The sequence below is a fragment of the Peromyscus californicus genome, unplaced genomic scaffold (genome assembly GCF_007827085.1).
Source record: "Peromyscus californicus insignis strain IS unplaced genomic scaffold, ASM782708v3 Scaffold_7__1_contigs__length_154581171, whole genome shotgun sequence".
In the NCBI taxonomy this organism is placed as follows: domain Eukaryota; kingdom Metazoa; phylum Chordata; class Mammalia; order Rodentia; family Cricetidae; genus Peromyscus; species Peromyscus californicus.
In genome coordinates, this window is record NW_026294595.1 from 37,825,749 (window position 1) to 37,837,873 (window position 12,125).

At 41.2% G+C, this 12,125-nt stretch overlaps 1 protein-coding gene across 1 annotated transcript in view; it reads right to left on the minus strand.

Annotated features, from left to right (window-relative positions):
* Pla2r1 (phospholipase A2 receptor 1) overlaps positions 1-12,125 on the minus strand; it is a 138,085-nt gene that overhangs the window by 84,024 nt on the left and 41,936 nt on the right. Inside the window, 3 exon segments of the mRNA XM_052724437.1 lie at positions 2,180-2,374; positions 8,961-9,101; positions 9,714-9,827. Of these exon segments, the coding sequence (XP_052580397.1) occupies positions 2,180-2,374; positions 8,961-9,101; positions 9,714-9,827 (450 nt within the window).

Here is a 12,125-nt window from a genome sequence, read left to right on the forward strand (position 1 = left end):
GCTGGGAAGACAAAGGAAGCCTCACAGCCGGGATGCAGTGAGAAAGGCTAGGTAGCAGAGAGACTTTCAAGTGTCCTTGTTGATACAGGGGACGCTGCAGGATCCTTTTAATCCCAAATGCAAAGGATTAGGGAAAAGGACATAGAAGTATTTGTGTCTGCAAACTAAAAGCTAACATTGCAAAGGTCACTGCCTAGAGCCCGGGGATGTTTTTGGGTTTGTTTTTTGTTGTTTTTAAACACCGGAAACTGAACTGGGGATGTTTTTGGGTTTGTTGTTTTTTGTTTTTAAACACCGGAAACTGAACTCAATCATTTCCAGGATTTTCAGGAAGACTTCATGGCTGATGTATGTCAAGGGCCGGGCTTGCTCTGAAGAACTGAAGATGGGAGGCCCAGGAGCTGGGAACCTCTGAGCATGACACACAGCCGGAAAACCACCAAGCCAAACGAAGTTATTTAAATCATTTACCAAAGAAATTCCCTTTATGAGAGAATAGCACACTGTGGCTATCCAGTGGCCATGAAGCTGCTTTACAGGTTTAGGGTTTGCATAGAAATTCTAAGGAATGAGTTTTCCTTCCTTCCTTCCTTCCTTCCTTCCTTCCTTCCTTCCTTCCTTCCTTCCTTCCTTCCTTCCTTTTTGTTGTTGTTGGTTGTTTTTGCTCTTTTAGGGGCCCCCTGCCACACAGCTCCCAAATAAGTTACACATGGAGGCTTATTCTTAATTATAAATATCCAGCCTTAGCTTGTCTTGTTTCTTGCCAGCTTTTCTTAAATTATCCTGTCTGCCTTTTGCCTCTGGGCTTTCCCCTTTCTCTTACTTCTGAATATCTTATTTTCACTCTTACTCCGTGGCTGGCCCCTTGTGCCCACTTCTCCTTCTCTCTCGCTCTTTCTTCCTCTTCTCAGATTTCTCCTTCTATATATTCTCTCCGCCTGCCAGCCCCACCTATCCTTTCTCCTGTCTTGATTTTGGCTGTTCAGATCTTTATTAGGCCAATCAGATGTTTTAGACAAGCACAGTTACACAGCTTCACAGAGTTAAACAAATACAACATAAAAGAATACAACACATCTTTGCATCATTAAACAAAAGTTCCACAGCATAAACAGATGTAATACATCTTAAAATAATATTCTACAACTTATTTTTTAAAGACAGGGTTTCTCTCTGCGTATCCCTGGCTGTCCTGAAACTCACTCTGTAGACCAGGCTGGCCTCGAACTCACAGAGATCCACCTGCCTCTACCTGTGCTGGGATTAGAGGTGTGAGCCACCACCATCTGCCAAGGAATGGCTTTTATCTACTCCTTAAGATTTTTTTAATTTAATTTTTATTTTTTTGAGAATGTAATGTGTTTACATCATTTCTACCCCTCCTTTTCCCTCTCCATTCTGTGACCCATTGTACTCCCTCTCAAATTCATGATCCCTTCTTTAATTATTTTGTTACATATATGTGTACATAATCTATTGAGTCCAGTTAGTGTTGCTCGTGTGTATGTGTGTTTAGTGACGACCACTTGGGATTGAATAACCTATCAGGTGGCTCGTCCCTGGAGAAAACTGACTCTTCTCTCTATGTAGCCATGAATTGGATGTAGCCCTTTGTCTAGGGGCGGGGTCCTGTGAAATGTCCCCTATCTGTGTCGGCATGTCAACGGTGCTGTCATTATGCAGGTCTTGTTTTGTCAACTGCATGGTTAAGATTTCATGGGTGCCACTTCTCTAGTATGTCTAGAAGATTCTGTCTCACAGCAGGCATCCTGGTCCTCTGACTCTCACAGTCTTTCTGTTCTGTCTTCCATAAATTTTCCAGAGCCTTAGGTGTATGGGTTGTGTATGCACCATTTGGGATTGGTTCCTTACCTCTGGTCAGTTGTTACCACTTAAGATTTAAAAATATATATATTTAATCTACTGGGAAAATGTGAATATGTTGCATAGCTTCTGAATATATGACTTATAAAAATCCAGTGAGTTGCATTTCTGGATTTTTTTTTAGAAATTCTGAATATATATATTCCATATCTATTCACATATATTATATATACACCATAAATATATATTACAAACAATCACCTTTAAATAGTTTAATTGATTTCTTTTGAACTCTAATTAAAAAGTAGTAACATGCTATTTCATAGGTCTTAAATCAAAGGTCTTGGGTGCTCACCATCCCCAAGGAGGTTTATAAGAAACTCCACCTCTGCTAATGAAGTCACATCCATCAACACGCTGTCATTAGACTGGCAAGAATACAGAGCCTCATGCCAGGTCTTTTCTTCTTTCTGAAGTTTGTAGCATTTACGGTTGAAGGGACTCCAGCCAGGATCACAGTGAGTGGCATGGTATTTCCAAGACTCTTTTTCTTTATAAATCAACACAAAGAACATCATTGGCACAATTACTTCCAATATTATTTGACATCCTTTATACAAATTTCCACCAGTTTGATTACTTTTAGTATAAGTAAAACACAAAATTAATTCCTAGCATCCACGTGGTGACTTAAAGTCATCTGTAACTCCAGTTCTAGGGGATCTGGAGCCCTTTTCTGGGTTATACAAGAATTGGTCACACACATGGCACACTTACATACATACAGGCAAACACACACACACACACACACCCAAGAGAGAGAGAAAGAGAGAGAATGTAATGTAATTGGTCAGCCTACTTAAAAATGTTTTGATATTGTGAAAGTACTGTTATGGACCATAATTTAAATGGTATTCTAAGGATTTTATATTGGAAAGGTAGGTAGGTAGAGCAGACACTTAACCTTGAGTTAAAAGAGCCTCAAATTCTGTTTACTTCCTTTAGAACAAGGATGACGAAGCTTCACTATTGTCCCCCGAGGTCACTACATTATCTGTGGTGTCACATTGGATGGACATGAACCCTGGATTAGGTTTCCCAGGGTCAATTGCCATGAAGCTTTAGACACTTGAGAAGGTGGTGGTGTGCAGGTCAGGTTTCAGCTCTCATTTTTTTGGGAGAGCTTGTCCCTGGTTGGTGATTGCATTTCGGGGATATTTTATTAATTGGTAGCAAGAGTCTCCCTTAGGCCCTAGTTTAGTTAGATATGATTTCATTACTTTTTTGAGAAACAATTCATTCTTTCAAAATTGCCTTTAGGCCTCTGACATCAATTAGAATCATAGTCAGAGAATGCTAGAACATTTAGATATTCAATGGTTATTAACCTAAACAAAACAAAACAAACAAACAAACAAATTATTCTAAACTTCACTCCCAGTGTAAGAAAAAGGCTAAAAGAGGAGTTTCTGAGATGGAGATGGTGGTAGGATCTGAGAGGTTGAACCCCGAGAGGCTGGGCGAGATGCTGTTAAGGGCTGGAAGAGTGCTTGTCTAACGTGCCGACTGTGGGTTCAGCGTCCCCTCTCCAACAGTAAAAAAGAAACCGTCTCCCTCGATTCTCACCGAACTTTCTTCAGAAGAGCTAAGACTAGCAGACAGGATGCTACCGTGGCCCCTTTTAGTCTAACAAAATGATAAGACAATGAAGAGAGCAGGAAGGGCAGGTCCCCATGTCTTCCCTTTCATCCCTCCTCCACCCCCAGGAGGCACAGCACAGAGACCCCTCTGACTTAGGGTAGGAAGACAGAATTAAGTGTAGTCTTAGATGGGAGACCCAGCACCAGGCCTCCTATGATGAAACTCAGTGCTAGCCAGAGCCCTGCAACTCCTGCCCCAAAGCTATTAACTGTGGGCGAAGCAGGGGGTGAATGCTAGCACAGTCCTTTAAATTGGAGCCCAGCCTGGTGGCCATAGATATGACATAGGCCCATTCCTGATGACTCTGCCCAGAACAGGGCAGAGTCCTTCCATGTCTAACAGTGGATTAGTAAGTGAATGATGTATCTGGGTCTATGCTGCCTCCCCGGGAAGGCTTCTGGGGATAGACTTCTCTCTCTCTAGATGCTCTCCTAGTTTTTTTTTGAACAACATACTAACTGTAGTTGGGGAAAACCTGGTTTGGATTGCCCTCTAATACTGTAATTGTGACAGTGTATCAATACCAAACTCTTAGCAAATTGGACTCAGGCATTGCCTGGTGCTGACATACTGGATGTGAGAAGCAAGCATCCAGGTTAGCATTTCTAGGAAGAAAGACACAACAAAGTCAGATTAGGGAAAAGTAAAATAAACAGCCAATCCATTGACGGCCAGATGCTACAGCATGACAGTAAGCATTGGGAGTTTTCAGAAAACCATGCCTGCATCTACCACTCAAAGAAAATTCTAGAAGCGGAACAGCTAGTAACTAGTCTGGAAGAGCCCCCATAGAATTTAAAACAGCGGCTGCTTTTTTGGTTGTTGTGGTTATTGTTTGATTTCTTGAGACAGGGTTTCTCTGTGTGACATTCCTGGATGTCCTGGAACTCTCTTTGTAGACCAGGCTGGACTCGAACTCACAGAGATTCGCCTGCCTCGGTCTCCCTTGTGTGGGATTAAAGGCATGTGCCACCATTGCCCAGCTAAAACAGCTGCTTTAAAGAAGCTCATTAAGCTTGGAAAAAAAATACACGAAGCAAATATTACTGGGTTTAAAGGGAGAGAGATACGCCACTGCAGCAGGGATCAGGAAGTTGTATCCAGTGACACACAGACTGTCCACATAGTAAAACCAACCAAGCAACTGCAGAGTCTAATTGCACCCCTGGCCAATTGGCCTACAGACATGCACAGAGCATCCCACCAGCTGCCTAAGTCACATTTCCCTCATCAGCACAAATTCTCCTCCAGGACAGATAATGTGGCTGGCCACAAGACAAGTCTCAACAAACCGACAAACACCGAGATCACATCGACTATTTTTTCAGCACAATGCAATAAAACTATAGGAGTCAGAAACAAGAAGGAGGAAGCTACACTGACACATGGAAGTTAAATGATTTACTTTGGAGCAGCCAATACATCGAGAAGAAATTTTAAAAATCCTTTTGAAACGGGTGCGAATAGAGACACAACATGCCAAAATTTATGGGCTAAAGCCAAAGGAGCGTTAACGGGGAAGTACATAGCAATCATGCCTTACACGTAAATGGTAGAAAAGATCCAAACAGTTCAGTGCTGCACCCGGTCCCTTGCTGCACCTCAAGGGGCCAGAAAAACAAGAACAAACCAAACTCCAAATTAGCAGAGAGAAAGAAATAATAAAGACTGGAGTCAAAATGAAGAAAATGGAGATGAAACAATACAAAAGGTCACTGAAGCAATGTGCGAGAGTTCTTCAAACACGATAGACGAACCCTCAGTTAGAAAAAACTAAAGACTAGTTAAAACAAGAAAGACTCAAGTAAAACCAGAGATGGAAAGGAAGACATTAACTTTTGGGTAAGATGGTGGACTAAAGGATACCTCTGTGAAAGCTGGTGAAGGAGAAAGTCAGGGGGGGAAAGGCAAAAAAAAACCCCAAAACAAACAAAAAACCCCAAAACAACCAAACAGCTCATCAACTGAGAATAAGCCTTGAGGTTGATAGCTCTGAGCTCTGAAACCACCTATCCGTTATTCACTCGAGTAGAATCAGAGAATTCTGAAGTTCTAAAGGTGTGTGTGTGTGTGTGTGTGTGTGTGTGTGTGTGTGTGCTGCCTACCACACCATCCTGCCAGCAAGATCAGTAACACTGTGGTGGTTTGAATGAGAATGACCCCTATGGGCTTATATGTTTGAATTCTTGGTCCCCAGTTGGTGGAACTGTTTGGGAAGGATTGGGAGGTGTGGCTTTGTTGGAGGAGGTGTTTCACTGGAGGTGGGCTCTGAGGTTTCAAAGCCTCCCATTATTCTCAGTGTGCCCTCTCTTCTTCCTACTTGTGGGATCAAGAGCTCTCAGCCATTCTGCCACACCTTGGTCATGGTATTTTGTCACAGGGTACAAAACAAACAGAAAATACTCAGAAAGTCTTGAGTGTGAAGATGGATTCTCTGCCTGTACTTATCTTAGTGCTGTGGTTGCTTCTTGCACCTGAGGACAACCCTCAGGTGAAACATTAGCCACCCCAGGAGGTATCATCAGGAGTCTCAGGAGGGTGAGACTATTTACCCACCTCATAGAATGCAAAGATAAGCGTGGCCAGCAGAGGCAACTGGTATTGCAGAGAAGGAAAACCCCTGTTATGAAGACAACTGGCAGACATGAACACTTGTCCAATATAGACTCAGCAGCAACAAAAACAACAGGACAAGAGTCTTCACATTCAGCCAACGAACCCCTCCATGCTTGAAATTGGCAGTAGCCAATTTCTGGGGACTCAGAAAGAAGTCACCCCAGTGCCTCCTCTTTTATCTCTGTGATTTTGGTATTGTCCCTTTTAAATTTCCTCCATACTTTTATCCCTTCATATATTCATCAAATGATTTTGAAAGTTTTCTATTTTGAGCAATATTTTTTTATAACTCCTCTGCGTTTCCTCCCTTAATCTTACATTTAGGAGTATTTTGACAGATTATTATTATTGCTGTTGTTGTTGAAAACAGGGCCTCCTGTAGTCTGGGCTGGCCTGGAACTTCTGCCAAGGATGATCTTAAGCTTCTGACCCACCTGCTTCTACTTTCTGGTGTATGTGGTGCTTAGTGTTGAGTTGAACCCAACAACCCTTTATTGCTGTTTTAATAAAATGCTTCATAGTGTAAACTGAACAGAGAAAAGCTGAAAGCTTTCTCCTTGAGATCCTCACAAGGCGCCCACTCTAACTACTTTTGTCCTGAAGTCCTCACCAGAGCAATCTGGCAAACGAAGGAAATAAAGTGCATTCAACTGGAAAGGAGGTTCAAACTGTCACTGTGTGTAGATACCATCATCTTATACAGAGACCCTCCCCAACCCCACAAAAAACTATTAGAAATAATGAATTCAAAGTTGCAGGGTACAACACATCAAATTCAGGACTGTTGCTATATGCTAACAGTGAATTATCTGATATAGAACTAAAGCCTATTTATAATAACTATGAAAAATAGAATAAGAAAAAAATTTAGTCAGAGTTGAAAAATCTCTGCAATGAAGTTTATAAAACATTAATGAAAAAAATAAAGAGAATACAAAAAAATGGGAAGACATTCATTGTGCATGGATTAGAAGAATCACTAGTATTAAAATGTTCACACTATCCAAAGTGGCTTGAATAATCAGTACATTTCCTGGCAAACTACCAATGGTGTTCTTCACATAACTAAAAAGGGAGAGACTCAATTTTATCTAGAACTATAAATCCCTCAAATAGTCAAAATCACCTTAGGCAAAGAGAAAAAACAGAAGGTGTTAGACTATTTGACTTTGGAACATGCTACAAAACTCTAGTATTCAAAAGATTATGGGATTGGCGTAAAGACAGACATATTGACTAGTGGAACAGTATAGCGAACTGAGAAGTGAGCCTATGCATTACAGCAATGATGTTATAGAATTTTGTACACTGTGAAGCTGTGTCTTTGCCAAGGCACCTTCTGATTGGTTTACTAAAAGGCTGACTGGTCAATAGCTAGGCAGGAAGAGGTTAGGAAGGAGAGGACACTGGGAAGAAGAAGGGCAAAGTCACAGGGGTCACCAGCCAGATACAGAGGAAGCAGGAAATAAATATGCCATGCTGAAAAAAGGTACTGCCACATGGCAGAACATAGATAAGAAATATGGGTTAATTTAAGTTGTAAGAACTAGTTAGTAACAAGCCTAAGCTGAGCATTTGTGATTAAATTAAGTCTCTGTGTTGGGAGTGGGCTGGCAGAACAGAGCTAAATGACTAGACAGAAAGGTCCACCTAAAAAATGATCTTCAACAAAAGTCATCAGAACAGCCTAGTGGTGGTGTACATCTTTAATCCCAGCACTAAGGAGGCAGAGGCAAGTAGATCTCTGTGAGTTCAAGGCCAGCCTGGTCTAGAAAAAGCAAGTTCCGGGACAGCCAGAAAAACAGACAGAGAAACTCTGTCTCAAAAAACAAAACAAAACAAAACAAGAAAGTCATAAGAACACGGAATGAAGAAAAAAAGTCTTTTCAATAAATGGTGATGTTCTCCTCTGGCCTCAGGCTGTTCACATGGGTGTGCACACCCATACATATGTGCATATACACCATGTGCATACACCTTGTACATACACTAGACACTATCACCACATACATAATGCACACACTTATACATGCAGATGAATAAAAAACAGTGAAAATGATAGACTTGGACTAGATTATATTATACTAGATTATAACTAGATATTATTTGAGTCTTAATTATAACCCAAATTTTGCTCAATATTTTAGTGGGGAAAGTGTGTTACTAATATGAAATGTGAAATGTGGTAGAAACTTCCTGAAATACTATAGTAGAAGGCTGGAGTCAGGATGAACTGCCTTGCTTCTGTTGTATATCAGGTGACCAGAGTTTACACAGTGAATTGTAACGTTCAGACAACTAATAGAGAGGAGTTTGAATGGTCTTGCCACCAAGAAATGATAATGTTTGAAGTAATAGATATGCTGTTCATTGCACAACACATATATGGATCAAAACTCATTGTACTTCATAATTATGTATGGTTATGTCCAAAGGTGAACAAAAAAGAAAATCAACATAATAAAAAAGTACTACTAAGTTATTTTTCTTTTATCGTTAAGTGTGAGGAATCCCACAAACAAAACTCAAAACTACAAGAGGAACCATACTTTGGTTTTCTAATGTGGAATGGCGAGGTGTGAAACTCTTTTAATAGAAAGGGAAGAAACATTTGCTTGGCTCATGTTATCTTGTCGTAGTTCTGAGGAAGTGCCTTTGTTGCAGTCAGGGTGCTTTAGGACGGCAGGGGATCACATACATTTTTATTCATATAACCAAAAACCCAAGTTTGCTAAGTCCCCATTATTAGCAAAAATGGAGAAATTTTAATGCGTGGAGCGGGCATGTGAACACCCGAAGCAGACCGAAGGAGCACTTACCGTGTACTTCGTGAGCAGTGTGGTTCAGATACCGTTTGCACACGTATGGCAAGGGGGACTCACAGTCCCTGCTCTTCCAGGCAGTTGAGGCAAATTTCAGTGTTCCACAGCGATACTCAACAAACGGCCCAGCACTTATCTCTGAAAATTAATATGCATGGAAATGTAGTTTCAGCACAGAAGTTAGCCCTTAAAGATTGCCCTTAAGTTAGCCTTAAAGCCTAGAGTCCTTAAAGTTAGCCCTCAAGTAGCGCTCCCTACAGGACATTTGTTCCGATTATCTGTGATTTCCAAGTTCAAGTCTAGGCATGACAATGAACTGACTTCCCAAAGATGGGTGAAGAGCTACTTTTGTTGTTTTAGAGTGGAGGAATATTTTGCAATTTGTTACTGTTTTGAAAACAGAAGTCTATCTCTGCCCCCCAATTCTGCTGCAATTTTAGCTAAATAGATTTATTATCTTTCTGGCTTCTGCCTTCTGCAAAGCTTGCCTTATAGGAGGAAGTCAGTAAGATTAAAACAATATTTATAAACTACCAGGTGTAGTGGCATACACCTACATCCCAGCACTTGAGAGACTGAGGCAGGAGGACTGAGAGCTTCAGGCTTGCTTGGACAGCATAGAAGACCCTGACCTAAGGAAAAAAATTATTTGAACCACTTGCAGAGTAAGATACTTCTCTTGTAGGACTGCTATGTTTAAGTCTGCAATATAGCCCAGCATGTTGAAGGTAAATAAGATGCTGTGGGTACCTGGGCTCCAGTTCAGGTAGCTGAGCGCTGTTCCATCAGACCACTGCCAGCCAGCCTGTTCATCCAGCTGATTCAAACCAATCCACACTTCCCCTGCTTCCTTGATCAGCTGCTCTGAAAAGAAAATCATGGTATTTGAACAGAAAAGAGAATAGGCAGAACACAGTGAAAGTCAAACTCAGCGCTCCGTTACTTTCTTGAATCGCTATTTCTTCATGTCATAAAGCCATAGATATTGCCAGCCTATGATAAAAAGAGGTGTTATGACCCTCATGCTGGGGCTTCAGTGTGACAAGGCAGTGTTTGGCCACCTGCACTCACATGGTAAGCTTCTGAAGACCCCCTGACAGCAATAAGAATGCACAGTTCCGGTCTGTCTGAAGGTACCCTGTTCAGCACGCGAGGCTCTCCCATTTCCCCCAGCTCACACAGTTTTAGATGGTGGAGATGTCCAGGGCCACCACCAGAGAGTAAATGGAAGCAGTTACAACATACTTAGGTGAGCTGAAGTCTCAGCAGTGGGGACCCAGTCCAGGACTCCACACACTTGAGAAGAGGGTTTTGTGGTTCTGTGGTCTCTGCTTCTAACCACAGTACTGAAGCAACTCACCAGTTAATCCAACCATGTTTGTGCAATGGATACTGTAAATAAACATGACTGACATGCTTGCACAGAAAAGTGTGCCTGTAGAAATTGTGTTATTGTGGTTTTTCTCTTAGTGTGCCTAAGTTGAAGAACATTTTTTAAAAGTATGAACATGGAGGCAGAGCCAGGTGGATCTCTGTGAGTTCGAGGCCAGCCTGGGCTACCAAGTGAGTTCCAGGAAAGGCGCAAAGCTACACAGAGAAACCCTGTTTCGAAAAACCAAAAAAAAAAAAAAAAAAACAAAAAAAAACCAAAAGTATGAACATGAACGGCTTTGTACAATAAAATTGGGATTAGGGGAACAACCCCCGCCAATGACTATTAGTGACAATGACTAATTTTGTGGCTCTCTCGGATGTTACCATCTTGCCATTTCTTCTGTAAAGGAGAGCACCGTTTTCTTCTGTTCGTGTGCTTCAGAACAATGCATTCACTTCCTTTCCTCCTCCTCTTCCTCTCTGTCTCATCTGTCTGTCTTTGTTTCTGTCTGTGTCTCTCTGTGTTTCTGTCTCTCTCTGTGTGTTTTTCTCTATCTCTGTCTCTCTCTCAACGCAGGGACCTAGCCTGAGCTTATAGGCAGGTTATACAGAGAGTGATTCTCTGGGCTTCCTTCCCTCCTGCGGCTTCACAACAGTTGTTAATTGCATTCCCCTTAATTCTCACGAGCTCCTCAGCTTGGGCCACAGCTTGTGTGATGAGCAGGGTAAGGACTCCGTGTGTTCACATATAAATCTGCTGATCCTCAATGACTGGACATTTCAGTACAACAGTGGAAGCCGGAGGAAGCCAGACACTTACAAAAATAGAAGGTGCTTTATCACTAAATAGAGCATATTGTACACGAACATATTCAAGTTTTTGTGGCACTGTGCCCAGTCTCTTCCTGATGTCCATCTGCTTCCTGCTTTCAATGGTACTGTTGGATTAAATTGGTTAACCTTCCCATGAGGACACGAGAGGTGGGTTGGAAGGCTCCCTGACAAGACAGGGAGAGATTTCTGTATTTCATACCCAGGCAAAGTGGTAAGTGGTATTTTAAATGACCTAATTCAAATACCAGTTACTCTTGGAATTACTCCACATGTTCAAAAGTGTGCGATTTTGTTTACTAAAGCACATGAAAACATCATGAAACCTGCAATTCATGTTTAAAAGTTCTATCTCTGTCTCTCTCTCATACACACACACACACACACACACACACACACACACACACACACACACACACACAACCAAAAAACCAACCACACAACCACACTTAATCTGTTTACCTTTATAACTAAATTTACCCTTAACACATAAATACAAACTTGGAACTAAAGTCCTTTTGGTGTTTCTTGTCATTTATGACAGTCTAGATAATTCTTTATCTAACAATTTTCATTCACCAGTGACTAGCAAGAGATGTTAGACTTGTCTCATCACTGAAAATACTTTGGTTAGGACAATTTCTGTCTTTATGAATAGACTTCTATTTTCCCAAACAATCCCCAAAGCCTAATTATAGACTTGAAATGTTTAAATAAAATCCAGTGACAGATCTTATTTTTTTAAAATTGCTATTCAAGCCTGATGAATAGGTACAAAATTCTCCCATGAGAGACCACGGCAGTTAAGATAGATAACAACCGTAATTCATAAATGGTGTGCAAGCTTTTGCATAAGACCCATTACACATTAGTAATGATTTTGGAAATTGGTATTTTACTCCAATAAGATTCATTTAAATTAGTTTTGATGATAATTCCCCACTTGTGCAGAGCTGT